This window comes from Solanum verrucosum, unplaced genomic scaffold, assembly GCF_900185275.1.
Source record: "Solanum verrucosum unplaced genomic scaffold, falcon-dt-bn FXZP01000008.1, whole genome shotgun sequence".
NCBI classification, from domain to species: Eukaryota; Viridiplantae; Streptophyta; class Magnoliopsida; order Solanales; family Solanaceae; genus Solanum; species Solanum verrucosum.
The window spans coordinates 1,367,377-1,387,789 of NW_026020195.1; the positions used below are offsets into that span (position 1 = coordinate 1,367,377).

Consider the following 20,413-nt stretch of genomic DNA (forward strand, 5'->3'; position numbering starts at 1 on the left):
AAACAACTGCTAATATAAAAAGCAAGACAAAACTTTGTTACCGACCTACTAACCCTTTATCATAATTTGTGTTCTTCACAACCTTCGATCATTAACATATCCTCGATAACCTTTTAAAGCTCTAACTCAAAACTTTTAATTATTCGTTTAGTTATCTCGCAATAAAATTGAATGTATTTTAACTATATTTAGTCATACTCGATGTTCAAAGATTCAAGATCACCACAATTATTTTTCTAAAACAGCTACATATAATATTTAGCAGTTATATGTAGGTAACATGTAACATGTATCTTTTTTCTCCTATTGTATGAACTCATCATTCTCTATGCTAAATCACACTTCAATTTGCTCATTTAAAAAATAATAATTTATGATTCTAAAAAGTACAATGAATATTCTTTTTCGTGTTCTTCTTGAATGATAACTTATAATCCAAACATTTGACATGTTACTTTTTATAAATCAGCTTCAAATCTATGATCCCACATATAAAAAAACAATTCTTAGAAAAGATCATCACCATAAATATTACTATTGCCAAAACAATAAATTTGATGTTACTTTTAAAATATATATATAATATTTATAAATTACATTAAAAGTATTAACTATCCTATAAATTAAATAATAAATTAATGTACTAGTAATATCATAGACATAAAGTAAGGTACACATCACAAGGCAAATAAATAATGCTAGGGTAGTCTATAAAGTACACAAGATAGCTAAAACAAACAAACAAAATAAACAAGTACTACAAAAAAGAAGAAAAAAACAAACAAAAGGAAAAGTTCCACTTTTTTCTTCATTATTCTCTTTATATTTTTGGAGAAATTTCACTTTCAGCTATAAAATTTTAATTATATTTTAAATAAAATGCATGTTTAAACATATTTTACAAATTTTAAAAACAACAAACTTCAACCATTTAGATTTTTAAGGTTTTAATTTTTGATTCGAAATCTATGATCAAATAAAAGCTAAGTAAAAAATATTTACCACCCTCTAAAACTTCAATAATATTTTATTTTCATTATTATTTCTCCATCTTTTACTCCATAAAATATGTTTCTTCGAATACATAAAAATTAAGATAATTTAACAGCTTTTTTAATTTTTTTTTTTTTAATAATACAAGCGTGACTATAAATGCAGGGGACCTTTTGTTACTAAGCTTTCTTCTTGATTCCCTCAAATTAACTAATTTCTTCCTCAACTTCTTTTTCGACCCTTTTGACTCTACTTTTACAATTTACTTCGACTACGTTTATCAGTTGGATCCAAAATAATTTTGTACTTAGTTATAAGTGTGGCTATAAATATATGAGTTAAAATATTGTGTTATGAGTTTAAGGATTTAGTTAATAGTGTCGTGAGTATAAGGGTTCAATTGATGAACAAAGCGAAATTCAAGGGCTTCTCAGATCATTCCACTCGTATTATATCTTTTAGCTTTGAACGTGCACAAAAATATACTTGAATTTGTTTAAAGTTAAACAAATAAATACATGCATTCTACATAGTGTCTTGCATGTATTATGCCACGTAGAACACGTATGACTTTATACAAGTTTAATTATATACTTAATACTTGTGCATGTTTAAAATTAAAAACCAAGTTAAATAGCATGTTTATGCATTATGCCAATATAAAAACTTCAGTGATCTGATGCACTAAACTCTCTATGTAAGCTAGACTCATGGAAAAATTAGATCACAAGAGTTTATTATTGGCTACATTTTTTATGTTTTTGCAGAAAACAGCTTGACAGAATAATAACTTTATCAGTTACGTCAAAGTTGTCGTGGTAACTCTTTTAGAAAAAGTAAAGAAAAGAAAAGCAGTAGCCAAAAAGTTAAAGAATTGATTTTTATCCCTTCTCTTCAGTAAAAAAAGAAAAGAAAATCTGTTCAAGAATGGTGTAATAGAGTACCAAAAGTAGTAGTACACAATCTGAAATAAGGTATCTTTTTCCTCCTCACCCCACTTTTAGTCTGTTCTTTTTTTTCTCTATTTCAGAGCTGTCTGAGCAGTTTGAGAAATTTTGAGGGGTGGTCTGTTCTTTACTGTGACTTAGGGTTTTTACTTTAAATGAGCTATTTATGGTTGCTGCAAGTTAATGACTTGTTCAATTTACTGCTTTTTTGAGCTCTTTGTTGAAATGGGGTTGTGTTTTCTTGGACATTAAGGGGGTGGGGTGGGGACTTTTTTTGTGAATTTGAAAGCAGTGCTTGCCGTTTCTTGTTCTGTATGGACTTTTTGTATTTGGGGCTTTTCTAGTTCTGAGTGAATCTTCTGGTAGACATACTTTGTTCACCTGAAAAATCTTGTTTTGTTGGATAATTTGTTCACATATTTGGTTGTATGATCTTTGTTGAGGATAGTTATATGCATAAAGATGAAAACTTTAAGTTCCCAGTATGTTGAATTTCAATGTTTTAGGTTGTTTGCTTGATACTCAAGTGGTAAAAGAGAAGTTTGGTTAAGTTTTTCTGTACTTAGAAAAATATGGATATAGAAATCAAGAATGACAGTGAACCAGAAAAGGGGAATGATCAAGAAGTGTCAATGAACTATCAGTCACCAAATATTTCTTCAGAATGGCAATTAAATGGGAGTAATTTGACTAATTCATCTATGGGAATGGTGGATTCATTTTGTCCTAGTACTTGGGATCAGCCTACCACCAATTCATCAAATTTAGGCTTTTGTGATGCTAGTGTTCAAATGGATTTAGGACCTTTTAGAGCTGGTGTTGATAGAACACTTGGTCCTAATTGGACTCCATCAAATGCTATGTTGAAAGGGGGTATGTTTCTACCTCCTGTTCCGATGATGCTTCCGCAGAGCTTAGCTCAGTTTCCGGCTGATTCGGGGTTTATTGAAAGAGCTGCAAGGTTTTCTTGCTTTAGTGGAGGGAACTTTGGTGATATGATGAACCCTTTTAGCATCCCCGAGTCATCGATGAATCCTTATTATAAGGGATTGACACCAATGCAGGGTCCTCAAGAGGTTTTGGCAAGTAATGGGTTGAAATCACCTCAGAAGCTGCAGCATTTGAGTAATGTGGCTGAAAGTTCTAAGGATGTTTCTTTAACCGTTGCTCGTAGGGACACAGAGAGAAGTCCCCTCAAGAATGAGAAAAAGAGTGAAAATTTTGCTAAGTCTCAGGATGAAGCAAAAGAAGTTGCTGGAGTCTCTAGTAGTGAGTCTGATGAAGCAGGATGTAGCGGCCGCCAAGAAGAAATGGAGGGTGCCGGTGAGGAGTCTTGTGGAAAGAATATTGGCTCAAAGAAAAGGAAAAGAGGTGGTCAGGTAGGCCATCATTAGTAGATTTCGTTTGATCGTTCACACAGATAACTATCTGTTCTTTTTGTTACTATTTGTTGTTTCTTGTACTTCCGTTATATCTTTTTCTGAATTGCTTTGGATTGTTTTTCTTGAGGCGAGCATCTATCGGGAAACAACCTCTCTACCTCTGAGGTAGGGGTAAGGTCTGCGTACACTTTAACCTCCCTAGACTCCACTGGCTATTGTTCGTTCACAAGATAGTTCCTTGTTGAATGTTCTTGTAATTTAGCAGGATACTGAACCTGATCAAATGAAGGGAGCACAGCAGCCACCACCCGAAATTCAGAAAGGGGAACAAAACTTGAATTCGATTGCCAGCAAGCCTGGTGGAAAGAATGGTAAACAGGGGTCTCAATTTTCAGATCCAACCAAAGAAGAATATATACATGTTCGTGCTCGAAGAGGCCAGGCAACAAATAGCCATAGTCTTGCAGAAAGAGTAAGACTTCTATTAGAAGCTTCCAAGTTATTAAATCTCATATTTTATTGGTTTTGGTACTAATTTGAATGGTTTTGATTACAGATAAGGAGGGAGAAAATCAGTGAACGGATGAAGTATCTTCAGGATCTTGTGCCTGGTTGTAACAAGGTTGGTATTATTGGAATCAACTAGTATGGTGTAGCAGGCGCTATGTTGCTCGGACTCTTCATAAAATGTTGATGGGTGTGTGTCGAATCCTCCGGAAGTAGTGCATTTTTTGGAGGATCCGACATGGATGCGGCAACATTTTTGGAGAGTCCGAGCAACCTACTCAGCCTATATTAGTGATTTCAGTAGGCATATGCTATATTATAGCATACATTAGAAATTTTAGTTGGCACTTTTCTGTTTTTAGTTACTTGAGAAAGAGGTGATGATTGCAGGTCACCGGCAAAGCTGTGATGCTGGATGAAATCATTAACTATGTACAGTCTTTGCAAAGGCAGGTTGAGGTATGGAATTAATAACTTATTTTCTTTCTCACGTTTCTTCGATCGTACTCTTCACATTAATAATGGTGCCTTCTTTCCTTTGGAATGCTCAATTGTCAAAATATTTAGTGATGATTTGATTGCTTCACAATATTGCTGGCTTGATTATCCTGGTGGCTGGTTAATGTGGTCTTGAGGAATTCTTAGTACATGCATTCACGTTACAAATATGTGAACTCTAGCTCTTGATTGATTTTAAGATGTTTTTGCTAACTTTGTGTTAAGCATTCTAGTATCTTAAGGATGACTAGACTCCTTTTTGTTCCAGTTCCTCTCAATGAAGCTTGCAACAGTAAACCCGCGGCTGGATTTTGATATTGATAGTCTCCTGGCAAAAGATGTAAGTAGTTCTCTTTTCTGAGTATGACGTGTAGCCGAGCATTGTTGGAATTCCACCTAATGCTTGAATAAAAATATTCCCTTTGTCGCAGATCCTCCAGTCTCGAGCAGGTCCTTCATCCTCGCTCGCTTTTCCACCTGATATGACCTTGGCATATCCTCCCTTACATCCACCGCAAGCTGGAATGCTTCAATCTGGTCTTCCTGGTTATGGATTTCCTAGTGAAGCATTTCGTAGAGCCATCAATCCTCATTTAGCCACTACTAGTTGTGGGCCTGGCGACTACAAGGATCCGTCATCTCAGGTAACATTTGTGGTTCTTGAACTATTGTAGCATAAGCAAATCTTGGTCAATGGTCTACTAATCATTTGAGCTAATGTGCATGATCTCCAGGCACCGAATGAATGGGATAATGAACTACATAATGTTGTCCAAATGGGGTTAAATTCAAGTGTACCCTCATCTAGTCAAGATATAAGTGGTATTTGATGCCCCTACGTGATGTTTCTACGATAAATTAGCATCATCGCCTCTAGTAATCCTGAAAATTCTCTGTTTGTAGGTTCTCTATCAGCAGGACAGATGAAATCAGAACCATGAACTCATCGTAGATACCAAATATGCTTTAACTTTACCTGTTATTGGGAGATTAAGGTGCACTGATTATGTTATCTGGGAAGTGCGTTGCACCGAGAGTTCTTCCTATTTCGCATTTGCATGAGACCCCCCAATCCAGGAGTTCCCAGTGAGTCTGTACAGCAAGTCCATAACGCGTATTTGTTAACACAGTGCATTCACCTCCTTTTCATAAGTGACACAGTCGGCTAGTAGCACAACAGTGAAAATTCATTCCACGAGATTGACGTTCTTCAGATCAACAACAGCAAATGAAGGTTCAAGAACTAATGTTTTGTTGATGCATTCTTGAATCTTTCGTTGCGGAGATGTTTATATTCTTCATGTTCATTCCATGTTGAAGAACTTGCAAATTGTATGGCCTGGGAAAAGTAAATGATGTTCATGCTTCTTTTCTTCCAAAGCATTATTTACATAAAAACTTTGTTCAGTTACTGCAAAATAATACACAGAATCTGATGGTGTTGTTGACTGTAAGGTTGATTCTCAGAAAACTTGTCATGCATGATATTTCTGAGACTTTAAAATGGATAGCTCGGTACACAAAACATTCCGCGTGCACACAGTCCGGGGAAGAGTTGCGCTTCAAGGGGGTGATGTAAACAACCTATCGTACTATTCTAATGCATGCATTAATGATTGCTTCTAATATTATTTAAGTTAGTGAGTGATTCTTCTTTTCGAGATCATTTTTTCCATAAAGACTTGTGCTGGTGGAGTTAGCAGGCCCCCAGATTGGTCTAGATATGCGTGAACTGATCTGAACATCATAATTATTAAAAATAAATAAATGAGGAATCTTTTGCCTTATCATATCACACATATGAGCTCAACTGAGGGTCGGTGTGAGCTCAACTGAGGATCTATCGCAAACAGTTCACTTAGGCATGTTTGCATATGTGTATACATCGCCCTCTCCAAACTCCACTTATTAAAGATAGCAATGCGTCTGTTAATAGGCTTCAACGTCACAATTATCAAAAAATCAACTTGGAATCGAAAACAATTCACTTAGGTCAAGATAGATTTTCAAAATTTATGATTTAAAATAAATCATAAATATTTGTGTGGCAATAAATTATTCCATAAAGGTAAAATGAACATTTTAAAGTTAAGTTATAATTAATACAGAAATTTGTCAATCTATGAGTTGACTGGACGAACCGTAGATTGATCAACAACTCGTAAATAGGTTGGTGAAAAATGAGGCTTCAAAACAACCTTATGAAGTTTATATGCTGTCAATTGTTCGGAAATGAAACTAATAATTCACGTTAAGTTTGGAGTATTTTCAATACATTCTCTCTTTATTTACTTAAACAATAATATTGAAACATTACAAAAAAATTTAATATTTATTAAAACTTGGTGAACAGTCAAACAACTTCACATAAATTGTGACGAGGGAGTACTATAAATGAAACCGAACTACCCGCCAATTCCCCTCTTATGAACATTATGTCTCATATTTCCAATCATTACTGTTCTCTGCTCAAACTTTGGTGTGAATCCCAAAACCAGAACCAAATCAAGAAGCTTCATTGCTTCATTCTCAAAACAATAGCAAACCCAGAAACATTTTTGCTTAACAATCTCATAAATGCTTACAGTAAACTCAATAACACTGGGTATGCACGCCAAGTGTTTGAAGAAATACCTCAACGAAACCAGTTTTCATGGAACACCATTCTTTCTGTTTATTCGAAGTCTGGAAACCTCTCGAGAATGCTAGACGTGTTCAATCGAATGCCAAAGCGAGATGGGGTGTCTTGGAATTTGATTATTTCGGGGTATGCATCTCGAGGTTTAGCTATTGATGCTTTAGAGGCGTATAAGTTGATGTTAGAAGATGGGGGAATGAGTTTGAATAGGATAACGTTTTCGACGATGCTTATATTGTCTTCGGATAATGGTTGGATTCGAATGAGTAGGCAAATTCATGGGCAGATAGTGAAATGGGGATTTGAGTCGTATGTTTTCGTGGGTAGTCCGTTGGTTGATATGTATGCAAAAGCAGGGTTTATTTATGAGGCTGAAAAAGTTTTCAATGAGTTGCCAGAAAGGAATGTGGTGATGTATAATACAATGATTATGGGGTTTTTGAGGTCTGGGATGGTTAGAGAGTCGAAAAGTTTGTTTCAAGATATGCCTGAGAGGGATTCCATTTCTTGGACAACGATGATAACGGGGTTAACACAAAATGGTCTTGACAGGGAAGCACTTGTCTTGTTTAGGAGAATGAGGTTAGAGGGGCTGCCTATTGACCAGTTCACATTTGGGAGTATTTTGACTGCTTGTGGAGGCCTCCGGGCTATCGAAGAAGGCAAACAGCTTCATGCTTATATAGTCAGAACCTATCACAGTGAGAACGTGTTTGTAGGTAGTGCCCTTGTTGATATGTATTCAAAGTGTAGAAACATCAAGTATGCCGAGACTTCTTTTTGTAGAATGCCAAACAAAAATATTGTCTCTTGGACTGCAATGGTCGTTGGATATGGACAGAATGGCTTTAGCGAAGAAGCTGTTAAGGCTTTCTGCGACATGCAAAGGAATGGAGTTGAGCCAGACGATTTTACTTTAGGAAGCGTGATAAGCTCATGTGCAAATCTGGCGAGCTTGGAAGAAGGAGCTCAGTTTCATGGTCGAGCATTGGTGTCAGGCTTGATATCTTTCATTACTGTTTCTAATGCACTTGTAACCCTATATGGTAAGTGTGGCAGCATAGAAGAATCTCACAGGCTTTTCGATGAGATGTCTGTTAAGGACGAGGTCTCTTGGACGGCATTAGTGTCAGGATATGCTCAGTTTGGAAAAGCAACTGAAACAATTCATTTATTTGAGAAAATGCTGGAACATGGTCTTCAACCAGATGGAGTAACTTTTGTCGGGGTTCTTTCGGCTTGCAGTAGGGCCGGACTTGTGGACAAAGGCAAAGTTTATTTTGAATCAATGGTGAAAGAACACGGAATTACACCTATTCTTGATCATTTTACTTGCATGATTGATCTATTTAGTCGATCTGGACGTTTAGTAGAAGCCAAAGATTTTATACAGAAAATGCCTTGCACCCCAGATTCAATTGGTTGGGCTACACTGTTGAGCTCATGTAGAACCCATGGTAACATGGAAATTGGCAAATGGGCAGCAGAGTCCCTTTTGGAACTTGATCCAGAAAATCCTGCCAGCTATCTCTTGCTCACAAGTATGTATGCTGCGAAAGAAAATTGGGCTGAAGTGGCTCAATTAAGAAGGGCCATGAGAGATAGAGGTGTGAGGAAAGAGCCAGGATGTAGTTGGATCAAATATAAAAACAGAGTGCACATTTTCTCTGCTGATGACAAGTCAAGTCCATTTTCAGATGAAATATATGCAGAACTGGAGAAATTGAATGCTAAAATGATAGACGAGGGTTATGTACCAGACGTAACTCATGTCATGCATAGAGTTGAAGAGTCTGATAAAATAAAATTGCTTAACCACCACAGCGAGAGACTTGCTATTGCCTTTGGTTTGATCTTTATCCCCCCTGGGATCCCAATAAGAGTGGTAAAAAACCTAAGGGTATGTGGTGACTGCCATAGTGCAACTAAAATCATTTCTAAGATCACCCAAAGAGAAATTCTTGTAAGAGATGCGGTTAGATTTCATTTATTTAAGGATGGAAAATGTTCTTGTGGAGATTTCTGGTGATAGTTTTCCCACAATTTCGAATCAGTTACGAGGACAGTTACATGTATCATATGAGGAAGGAATAATCACGCTGGTTCTCTTGAAAGGATACATTTGCCTCCCATGAGAGTCTTGTGTATGTATGTTCGTGGTATATCTAATGGTTCAACTTAGAAGGCTGGGGAGCCATTCTCATAAGCACTTCACTTCGGAGCTCATCAATTTCCATAAGTAGCATGCAAGCCTAAAACGAGGAGTATCTGATTTAGGAGGCTACTGATCCTCTTAACAATGTAAGTTAAACTTAAAATAGCTGATTATACTGAAGAAATACAGCTCCTTGTATGTTTTCAATATTCTATTGTAGCTTTCAATTCATAAACACATCAGTATTCAAAAGTTTCAAATTGCATGTTAAACTTTGTTGTATATGGGTGGAAATATAGACAAAAAGAAAAGTTGTCTCGAATTTGCTTGTAGACTGTATATATAAGATGTTCCTTGTAAGTTTAAGCTACTAAAAGTAACGTTAGTCTAGACTACATGAGAAAAGGTTAGCTATAAAATAAGGAATATTGCCTCAGTAAGTACTATGATTCTTAATTATGAAGAATATTATATACGTTTAACCTAAACATCGAACGAATCTAGAGCATTCTAACACATGACTGTTTTAACCCTTTTGACTTCCAACGTGCCTTTTCAAGCTCAACTCTCAAGATGATCAATTAACTTGAGTTTGCACATCAAAACAGGAAACTGAAGTCGAGTATGCCAGAAAAAAGTTATTGTGAAGGTCTTCTGCAGATATCATCTAAATAGTGTATTGGGAATAGTTCACAATCACCAAAATAGAAATTAGCGGTGATTAAATACAACAGCTTAGTAAGGTGCATCTTGCACCACACAAAGGAAGGTATGGTGTTGCAAATCTCCAGGACATCATTAGAATAGCTTAAATTAGCGGTTACAGAATAACTAAAAACTTTGTTGGAACAATGACCGGAATTTCAAGGTTTAGATGAGGGACTTGTTATCCAAACTCTTAACTCCACGAAGTAAAAGAAGTGAAGATTCTTCTAGAACATTACTGAAACTCTGATATTATGAATAAAAACAATGAGAAGTAGATTTCCCCAAGACATTTATCAGATTTTAATGTTCAAAGGATAGATTAAGTACTCAAACTCTGATAATATAAAGAAAAGGAAGAACAGAAGACTTTGTGGGGTATAGCAACAAGAAATCTAATGTTTGCAGGAGAGACTCAATACTAAACCTCCAATACCATGAATAAAAGATGAGAAAAAGTTATGGAGAATGTTTTCCTTTAGGATTGTCACCAAAAAGAAACAAGAATACTGAGCTTATGAAAATAAGAAACTTCCCGCAGGGCAGGTGGTATAAGAATCCCGGTCAGTAGACAGAAACTTCTTAGGTCTACCAAGATGGTAGAAGTTCAGAAACCATGTGAAATGTAGAAAAAGAATAAAAAAGAAATTTGTCTTAATTGTTTGTGGACAATATACAAGAGGGTTCCTTAGGAGTTTAGACTATCAGAAATAAGGTACGTCTAGACTAAAGAAAATAAAAGAAAGGGTCTTCAATAAATAAATTCTCTAAATACCTAGATTTATAACTTCGGCAGAACGAAGGAAAATATTCTATAGTATTAACCTAAATACATAGAATAAATCTTTGACATTTGTTTCTTTTGGTAAGTAACTTTCTAGCATAGAACTAATTTAATTCTTGCTTAAATGGTGCAATGGAAAAAGAGGACGGGGATGACATATTTTCCTTCTTTCTATAAATATTTTTTGGGATCGGAGTGGCAAATGATTTTTTTGTATCTCATACAAGGAAGCCAGTTTTCTGCTGTTAGGAAAGCTACCGAATTTTGAGAATTTTCTTCCTTTTGCATTTTGTATATACTTTATGAGATGAAGTTATAAACATTGCCCAATGTGTTCGTAAGTTACCAATGAATATCTGGTGTACTAGCTAGCTAAGTACAATCTACAGATTGACACTTTCTGCATTATGTGATTGAACGGACACAGATACATAACCTGTCTCAATAGACTCGACACAAATACATTCCAGTAATGTCAAGGAAATTATTCCTACAATGAAGCAACTGTGGACTGTGGTAATGAAACATAAAACTTGAAGTTTAGAAGAGACATAGCTTCTGTTTAGCTGTTCAATAGGAGGGCTTGATCCATCTCATTATCAAAAAATAGGAGGGCTTCGATCGATAGAAGCAACGACCATAGCTAATCCTCTTGTTGTATAGATGTGATAGACTCTAACTGACTTTCCTGTGGATTCTAGAATATATGCAAAAAACTCATTAGACTAAAACTTAGGTGTACAGCTGAATACTACAATGAGCTTACGAGAGAAGCCAGAAAACATTACCTGTAAGCGGCGACAGATTTCAATAACTTCAGCAAGGGGTGCCCAGTCTCCAAAGTTCCTTTCAATAAATTGATAAACAATTCCACTCTTTCCTTTGCCAACAATGAAGAGTCCTCCTTTTGTCTCACCTTCACCCCTGAAGTTTTGATCCACCCCCATAGCTTTTGCTCGCCTATAATTTGAAATAGCTCGAGGATTTAATAGAAAACCTGATATGAACTTGTCTTTTAGCAGATTCCCACCTCCCAGAGCTTTATAAAATCCCATGTTTCTGTCAAAAAGGACTACACCACCCCAGTATCGAGGCCAGAAATCCGTTACCTGGATAACAAAACCCAGCATAATATACCTGGTCCTTCCATAGAAATGTCAACAAAAAAAGGTGGAAAAAAGTTACCTCTGATTCTATTTTCTCATGAAGAACAGCAAATAACTGAACCCCCAAAGCATCAAATATTGGTTTCCTTGCATAGAGTTGGTGGGCTTCAGCTCTACACATGATGCACCTGTTTCCATAGTCTTTTTGGTATGAGATTGAGTCATGCTCATAGATAAAAATTTAATTTCATATTCTTTCTTATAAAATATAAATACCCCCTTCTTCTTTTTTGAATAACCATGGTGTCCAGGCCATAAATACTTGTTCTTTAAAGGAAAAAACATTCCTAGGTTGCATGCTTCATCAATGCATCATAGTTTAGTGGGATAACAAAGATTATTGGATTTTCTACTATGTTTGAAGTTTTGTGCAGAAATTCTCTTAGAGTTTCCTTAATCCCGTAAAATTCTTGCAAGTGGTGTCTTTTTTCCTGTTTACCATAGTATGCATAATATCCTATATTCGAGACATAGGACAACAACTGAGCTACATTTAATAACTTATAGGTTTGAATTGGAGAAATGATTTGATGCTTTACCCAGGGCGACGAATGCATACAAACACTGCTGGTTTATCACGCCAGAGCTTTGAAGCCTTCATCGTAGCAGTCTTTGTTTTCACCAGACGCTCCATTCCAATCTTGTACTCTGGTGTTAGTTTCTGAACTGAAATATTCTCTATGGAAGAATAAGGAGCAACAGTCTCAACTACTGGGGTGGGCTGCACACAGCCACATGCTCTAGGCTCGTCAGGCATTGAAGCTACAATTCCCTTAAAAACATGTCCACCTTTAATTTCCAATTCAGCCATTGATTGTTCAAGGGATATATCTGTCTTGGTTCTTCTAAGGGATCTTGTCATACTTTGCTTCCTGGAGGTGACAGGAGAAATATCCTTCCTGTAAAGACTCTCATTTCTCGAGGTGGTTCTTCTCCTCATGTGGAGGTTATAGGTTTCTGACAAAGAATCTCCCCCAGAAGCTGCAGTTCTGTCTGTAAAACGGGCAACATGGCCCCTTTTCATTCCAAACTTTGAAGTAAGATCTACCGTACTTAGGTTAAGAAGCTTAGTAAGGGAATTCCCAGACTCCTCAAACTTATCCGCGTATTGCATCAGAGCTCGATCATGCAGGTATGACCTGATTTCCAGCGCATCCTTGAGTAGGAAAGATACAATCATCAGAAGAATAGCCTATTTTGTTTCCATAACTTTTCAGATGTGCAATAAACAAGCTTAACAAGTTCCTAGTCAAAGTTTGTTTTGGCAATAATCATTCAAATGGGAATAGAGGCATTTACTGGGTTGAGAAATTCTTAGATGATCACTCAACTAATAGTTATTATCTCAGAAAGTCACTTTCTTTAGAGGCAACCATTTCTAAAGAAGGGTGACTTTCTGAGATAATAACTACTGTATTAGTTAAGTAACCATCCCATAAATCAACTCGGCATTTACTACTTCTTGCATAACACTTGTTTCTTTTGTTGCTACTTAATTATTATTTCTTAGAAATGGTTTTTTTCTAGGAAAACACAGTACTCAGTTGTCGACACAGATTTGCAGAAGAGTATGAAGATGAACCACACAATTTTCTGGATATATATTATATTCAAGAAGAATGAATTTATCAGTAAAAAGAACCTTTTGCCGTTGAGTCATGTTCAACTCGTTCATATCATCTACATTCATAATCTTCAATGTTGGTACATCATCCCATCCTTCCTCAAGCAGCATTGAAACAAGTCCCTGCAGACATCCATTTCCAACAAAGTCCTCGATCGCGAAAGAAGCCATCTTCTTCTTCTTCTCAAACACAGAAAAAACTAGAGAAAAAAATAATCCTGTGATGCAATCAATGTATGGACACCTTTAACTTATACTAGTCTCTGGGTATGCACGTTGTGCATATATCCACACAAATTTGAAACGCATTCACTTTGACAGTGTCTATGGTTCTAGTTAACTCCTGTACAAATGTAACGTACAGTCTTAATAGTGATTGATGAACTACTTCACTCATAGGTTCTTCTCATTTCTATGATAAGTTTTTCTTTTTGTTCAAAGGATTCAGCAAAGATATACTCCCTCCGTTTCAATTTGATTGTCAAGTTTTGATGTGATGCAAGTAAAAGAAGATTTTTGAATTTTGTGGTTTTAAATTGAATATATGTTGAATGTTCTTGAAATCTCTTTTTATTAGTTTAATTAGAGAGGGGCCTGATTAGATATTTAAAGCTTTGTGGGCGATTGTCTCATAACAGCCGGCCAAACATTTTTGCCAAAGATTCAACAGGTGTACCTTTGATTTGATTTATTGAAACTGATAATATTTGGTCCGGAGAAAGGTGATTAGATAAGATATGACACATTTTAAATTTATCGAGGACATGACGATCAAGATAATGGTGGAACGTTAGTAGGTAATCGAGTGGTATACTTCCGTTTTCCTTATCAATATTATTATTATTATTATTATACTCTCCTATTATATCTTGTTCTTTTGATTTTATTATTATCTGTTATTTTCTTTAACTTCGATTACTATATTATGTTGTTGCTAGTGTTTTCAACATGGTTTTTTATTATTGTATTTCCTTTTTAAACCTGCTTTGATAAGTTTTACTTGAGCCGAGGGACCTTCGGAGTAGGATCTGCGGTTTGTCTATGCAACACAACTTGTGGGATTATTCTGATTCCCGAGTATGTTGTTGTTGATAATATTTGGTTTGGTTGGTATTTAAAGAGAACTAAAGCATATAATTATTATTTTTTGAAAAAAAATAAAATATATATTTGTACTATTCGATGTTGAACTAAAGCATACCATATGATCAATATGGTTCTCTGTCAAATAACAGTGTATACTAATTTCTTTTATACCAAATTACCAATTATATCTTTTCATAATAATCAAGATTCAATATAATAAAATATTTATCCGTCTATACCCATTTATAAAATTCGCTCCTTAAAAAAGATGTACAACATACGTACCCCGGTGCAGTATTTTGTAAATATTTTTTCGTAACTATATATGGAGTGACATTTTTGCCTAATTTTTGGTACGTATATATATCATATAATATAATTTTGTTGTAATGTAATGGGCTTCATAAAAGAAAACCCCACTAGATGCAATTATATAAACATGAAATGACAGTTCATCTTTTTCATATTAATATCAGTAGCAAATTCTCAACCAAAAATGAACAAAACAAAAATATTAACAATATTTTTATTAAATGTCACTAAAAGAATTTTATGCGTTGATTCTCAAATGGTGATTCAACTAATAGTTACCATATCAGATTTTATTTTTTCTTGTTTTCAATTTTTTCAACAAGCAAAGAGATTTTATGAGATTATAAGTTGAGTGATCATCTGAGAAATCAACTTGATTTTTTGTTAGCAAAATAGGAAAAGATAACCGAAGAAGAAATGGCTATGAGTAGGGGAAATAAAAGTAATTCCCTTCGGGATACAACAAAGCACGTGTTTATACCTATAGATTTTTCTTACGTTACTTCAGGAGATCGTCCTTATATTTATAGAAACTTAAGAGATCATGACTATTCAGAATAGTCATGCTCCTTCACAAGCAATGTTCGTTGTGTCTGTTTAATTCAAGACCTCTGTACATTATTACAAGGTAAAACTAGCTGTGTTTGCAAAGTGTGGCATTTTGTTCAAATGCATCAAGATTTTTTCAGCCATTTCCCTTGTGCAAACATCACCATGTTGAAATGCACTGACTACAGTAGCAGGAAACAACCTGTCTTGTGATATATCAGAAACAGATTTGTCCCCACCTTTTGATAGAAACTTCTCAATAAGCCAAAATGATTTGTGCCACAAGACATTTCCTCTGTGTTCTTTCACCACATTCAGTACATGTTGAATGGTTTGCATCTCAATCAGTAACTTAACACTCTTGTCTATATCGACTTTATCATCTAGTAAAGTCGATATAGCTGATAATGCTGCTTCAACTACCTCCACATTGTCATGGTGCAAACAGGACAGTAGCCTTTCAACTGCCTTAGCGTCAATTAAGCAGAAGCTGTCTTCAGCAGAACAAACGCCTCGGTGGACTGAGCATAATGGTACTTTTTCGGACTTTGAACGGAGAGACATACATCTTCTTAGTAGAAGAGAGTTTATGTAATTGTTGCTCTTGATTGGTGGTGGTTTTGATAAGTTGATTGATTGATTTGATAAGTTCCCCAGACCAATCGCGGATAACTTTTGGACTTCATCGCTTGATGTTTTCACGAGTAACTCTGTGAATATGTACGTGAAGTTGAACGTTCTTACTACGTGCAGGATTTGATGATCGTAGAGTGTTGTTGTCAATCTGACAAGAGCTCCTACTAGACCATCAAAATATGCACTTGTGTACCTGTTGAAAATTTTGTGTATTAAGTTTAAAGACCTTCTATACGATTAATAAGAATATTGAGAGATATTTTTCAACCAATATTTTCACAATCTTTTAAAAAACTAGCAATACCTGCTTGTTCTTGTCCCACTGACATGGATTTTGTTGATTTGTTCTATGATTGTAGGGATTGTGTTCTTATTGACCAATGCTAGGTTGAGTGTCATGTTTTGGTGGGGAAGCTTTGCAAGAAGAGTCGCGGAGACTGCTTGCTTTTCTGTGATTCGAGGACTTTCAGATGGATTGTGAATTAGGCTCTCGGGTTGTCCTTTGGTTTTGCATAATCTGTCTGAAATTGTGTGTCCCATGAAAGGAGAGAGAGTGATAAGAAGCTTAAGTGCTGCAATGCTGAGTTCTTCGTCAGGGTTATTGATGAGCTCGATCAGATTGTAGCTAGCGTCTGTCTCTTTGATCACAGAGGTAACGGTAGACGATGCTTTGGGGTACTTCATCAGGCATATCAAGATTCTAACAAGGTGAAAGTTCATTTCTTCAGGGGTTGAGTTCTTGATCCTCTGGATGAAGTTGAATATCATGTAATCAGAAGCCAATGTGTGGCCACGCTCGTTAACTTGAAGATTCTCTAGATCTAATCCAGACTCGAGCACATTTGCAAGTATACCAGCTGCTTCTTTCTTCGAGTTCATTGGCTCACCGTGAATCATCTTTCGAGAGATAATCTCATCAATCATGATTTGGACAAGGCCAGCTTGCACTAGTGTGTTAGCATTTGGATGGTGAGAAGAAATTTGTTGTAGAGCTACAAAGGCTGCATTCCTGCTCAAAGTATCTCCACTCTCTATCATTTTGATCAAAGTCGGAGAAACTCGTTCAGCAACATAGATTATGTTGTCAGGTCCAAGAACGATTTCCCCGAGGTATCGTGCCATCTCCATTTTCATCTCTTCACTGCCTACTCAAGTTTTTTTGGTAGTAGTAACAGTCAGTTACTTGAATTTAAAATCGACACCAAAAAAGACTCAATTTGGAATCAACCTCTTTGATACTTGTCTATAGTTTACGTTTCAGTTCGTCTCTCTGGTTTTGACTTGAAACGGAAGTTTAAGAAAGTAAAACAAAGACTTTAGAATCTTGTGGTCTTAAACTAAAGATGTGTAGATTGTACCAAAATGTCCTTTAATCCTATGTCCATGCCACGTAGAAAGTTGAAAATAAATAGTTTCCAATGAAGGAAAAAGACTTTTTTTTTTAAACGGACAAAAAAGGAAAGTAAGATAAACAAATTGAAACGAGGGAGTACATGATTACCTTCGAGAAGATTATTTAAAAGTGGCTCCAGATATCCATTTTCAGCCATGTGTTTGATGTTGCTAGGATATTTCTCTAAACTTTTCAAGACTTCATCAGCTTTATCTGCAATGAATGCATCATCGGTATGTCTGTATTTGGCTGTAATGAGCATGAGGATGGCTCCAGGAACTGCCCCAATATTATAACACAGAAACTGGGATTTCGATAGCTCAAGCAGAAGACGTAGTGATGCATGCCTAATAGGTCCGTGATTACTTGACAGCATCCTTGTGACTGTAGCAACATCGATAGTTTGAACAATTACTTCCTGCATTTGTGCCACAGCTCAACTCAGTAACATGTCTAGAGGATACTCTAATTATGTTCAATGTAGAGTGGAGACAGATAAAATCTGAAATGTTATACTCCTTCCGTGTCAATTTGTTTGTCGTTCTTTTCTTTTTAGTCTGTATATTTTGAGTTTAAGACCACAAAATTCTGAAGTTTTCTTTACTTTCTTAAACTTTGTGAGAAGTCAAAACCAGACAAACAAATTGAAACGGAGGGAGTAGTAGCTGTATGCTTTTTTGAACTTAAAACACTTCAAGGATAGAAGAAAAAGACTATTACCTCATCATCATCTTCAGCCAAATATCGCAATAATTCCAACGTTGCACATCTTATAGTTCTGTTTCTGTTATCCAGTAAATTTCCAAGCAGTGGTATTACACCAATGCTACGAACTTGTACCTTATTGTACGGTTTTCTGAGGCAAACGCTGTGCAAATCTTCGATTGCTTTGAGTATTATATCCTGTGTAGTAGCTGAAGACAATGCTGCCCTTGCAGCCTTGATCCTTGCTGTTTCATTTCTTTCTTTCCATTCGTCTATCGTTGCTTTCAATGCCACATTAGTGCTCAGACTTCTACTCTTTAGCTTCTGGCCTGACTTTGGACAAAATATTTCTTCGCGGTTATTATCAGACTTGTTAATCCATTCTGATATCGCATCCCTCTCATATGTTACTCCACTTTCTATTGTGACAGGATCCTCCATAATCTTCTTTGTTAAAGGACAGAAGAATGTTTCGTATAGAGGTTCCATGTATTCAGACTCAGACATCCGTGGCAAATTTGTTAAAGAACCAGGACTCCGGTTCCCATGATTCTGTAAATGAAAGCATCCGCTGATACTGCTTCTCAAATTATCACTTATATATAGATTTGTTGAATCAGCTAATTGAAGATTCTCCATGGAAACTTCAATATCAATGGAGTAAAGATCTGTTTCTGTTTCTGTTTCTGCTGTTTCATTAGTCATTAATTCCCTTGAATGCAACATGTTAACTTCTAACTCTGTCTGCTCCGAAATCAGATTCTTTCTTGCTACAAATGCAGCTGCACCTTTCATATCTTTCAAGAGAGACTTAACCGCGGTTTCTGCACATTCTTGTTCCCCATAAAAACAAGATGGTATGAGACTCAATCCTTCCGCGATATGTCTGTTCACAACTTGAAGTTGTTCTATGACAATACTTGGTTCAATCAACTGATTTTTTTGCCTATACTTTTGGCATTTCTTGATCAGCTCATTAGCTAGATGCACATTTTCAAACATAGATTGTAATTTCTCTATGACATTTGATGTTGCATTTTTTCCTTTTTGCAACTCCATTATTACTGCAGAAACGCGGTATAAGTAGCTTCCAATCTCAATGAAATTCTCTTTTTCAACATCTATTGAAACTACTGATTTTGTGAACTCTGAAATATTTGCCAACAAGGATTCAGCAAGTATGCTAACTCTGTCCCTTTCTCCATTAACCTGTGCAGTGACAAAGTCAGGAATTTCACTAAGAATGTTCAAAAGTACTTTTTAACCTACATACACAATATCGTTTTCTATATAGATAGTATACTTTTCCAACGAAGGATGTTCAACTGACAATCCTTCAGTCTATGTAGCTACAACGCTAGACCTGACAACGAAGAAAATGTGGCATTGTTTCAGCTATCATTAAGCTAGAATCTGACCTAAAAGAGTCTAATCACACCCTGTTTAGTGCATATCAGATTCTCCAGAAGTAGTGTACTTTTTGAGACTCCGAGCAATATAGAATGCAAGAACAAATAAGTTGTTATTAGTATAATGGATTCAACTATTATCATGTACTTATTTAGAACCTCTTACTACTATGTAATCAATCAAATATAAGCAAAAACAACTAAAACTCTAAAAGGGCTTGTTTGGATGTGGGAAATTAGCAATAAAAGAAGAGAACTAATTACTTACCAGTATGATATCAGAATCTATACTGCCAGACATGTCCATATCCACAGTGGCTAAACTATAATGAAAGAGTGCGTAATAGTTCACTGATCGAAAGTTCTGCTCTTAGGCTGGGGCTAAGCGATCTGTCGAAGCTGTGGGATGTAAAAATACATCGATAGGGAAGTGTTATATGGTAGTTCTCCAAAATCTTGAAGAAAGACATTTTAAGGGATGATCTGAATCAGTCATTTCTACACAAAATAAAATTTCTTTTTCATGTTAACAACTATTATCTACTAAAATTTCTGATGTCAATTTGATTTATTTATTTTCTTGCTTAGGTAAGGTATTTTGAAAGAAACAATTAATAGTCATGATTTAAGACTCAGTCAGATGTACTAAGACAAGATGTTTAGTAAATGTTTCTTTTGTTTTGTTTTATTTTATTTTACTTTGATAATTGACTTTAGTATTTGAGCAAGTAGGATCATCAATTTGTTTTTTTTTTTTTAAAAAACAATTTGTATAGTCCAAAAAAAGGGGGAAATAAAGAAAAGAAATGTAAAAGAGAAGAAGAACTTTTCAATTGGACTTCAATTTCTATGGAGTTGTCATGTAGATATTGAGTAGGTAGAGAGTTACATCAACTTTGATCAATTCAACTCATAATATATAAT

The 20,413-nt window shown here is 35.6% G+C and overlaps 4 protein-coding genes across 9 annotated transcripts; 2 read left to right on the plus strand and 2 right to left on the minus strand.

Annotated features, from left to right (window-relative positions):
- Nucleotides 1-1,912: 1,912 nt before the first annotated feature.
- LOC125829766 (transcription factor bHLH49-like) lies at nt 1,913-5,707 on the plus strand. The gene is made up of 8 exons (XM_049508965.1): nt 1,913-3,319; nt 3,588-3,794; nt 3,879-3,944; nt 4,220-4,288; nt 4,596-4,667; nt 4,759-4,971; nt 5,062-5,149; nt 5,231-5,707. Exons 1-8 carry the CDS (start codon nt 2,513-2,515, stop codon nt 5,266-5,268), a joined length of 1,560 nt encoding a protein of 519 aa, XP_049364922.1. The 5' UTR covers nt 1,913-2,512; the 3' UTR covers nt 5,269-5,707.
- Nucleotides 5,708-6,742: 1,035 nt separating this feature from the next.
- Nucleotides 6,743-12,564, plus strand: LOC125829758 (putative pentatricopeptide repeat-containing protein At1g68930). Of its 4 annotated transcripts, none has more exons than XM_049508954.1 (2): nt 6,743-9,266; nt 12,319-12,564. In XM_049508954.1, exon 1 carries the CDS (start codon nt 6,754-6,756, stop codon nt 8,992-8,994), a length of 2,241 nt encoding a protein of 746 aa, XP_049364911.1. In that variant the 5' UTR covers nt 6,743-6,753; the 3' UTR covers nt 8,995-9,266; nt 12,319-12,564. The 4 variants fall into 4 exon arrangements, with proteins under 4 accessions (XP_049364911.1, XP_049364910.1, XP_049364912.1 ...); XM_049508953.1 differs by having other exon boundaries at nt 12,283-12,511; XM_049508955.1 differs by having other exon boundaries at nt 12,296-12,427.
- LOC125829774 (uncharacterized) lies at nt 10,997-13,575 on the minus strand. Its single transcript, XM_049508973.1, has 5 exons — nt 13,418-13,575; nt 12,315-12,931; nt 11,795-11,903; nt 11,398-11,718; nt 10,997-11,306 (listed from the first exon to the last, which is right to left on the minus strand). Exons 1-5 carry the CDS (start codon nt 13,568-13,570, stop codon nt 11,253-11,255), a joined length of 1,254 nt encoding a protein of 417 aa, XP_049364930.1. The 5' UTR covers nt 13,571-13,575; the 3' UTR covers nt 10,997-11,252.
- Nucleotides 13,576-15,384: 1,809 nt separating this feature from the next.
- Nucleotides 15,385-19,853, minus strand: LOC125829752 (putative U-box domain-containing protein 42). 3 transcript variants are annotated; one of them, XM_049508945.1, is made up of 5 exons: nt 19,758-19,853; nt 18,096-19,026; nt 17,484-17,793; nt 16,287-17,130; nt 15,385-16,175 (listed from the first exon to the last, which is right to left on the minus strand). In XM_049508945.1, exons 2-5 carry the CDS (start codon nt 18,873-18,875, stop codon nt 15,419-15,421), a joined length of 2,691 nt encoding a protein of 896 aa, XP_049364902.1. In that variant the 5' UTR covers nt 18,876-19,026; nt 19,758-19,853; the 3' UTR covers nt 15,385-15,418. The 3 variants fall into 3 exon arrangements, with proteins under 3 accessions (XP_049364902.1, XP_049364901.1, XP_049364900.1); XM_049508944.1 differs by having other exon boundaries at nt 16,287-17,127; nt 18,096-19,289; nt 19,758-19,835; XM_049508943.1 differs by having other exon boundaries at nt 18,096-19,289; nt 19,758-19,835.
- Between the last annotated feature and the right edge of the window lie 560 nt (nt 19,854-20,413).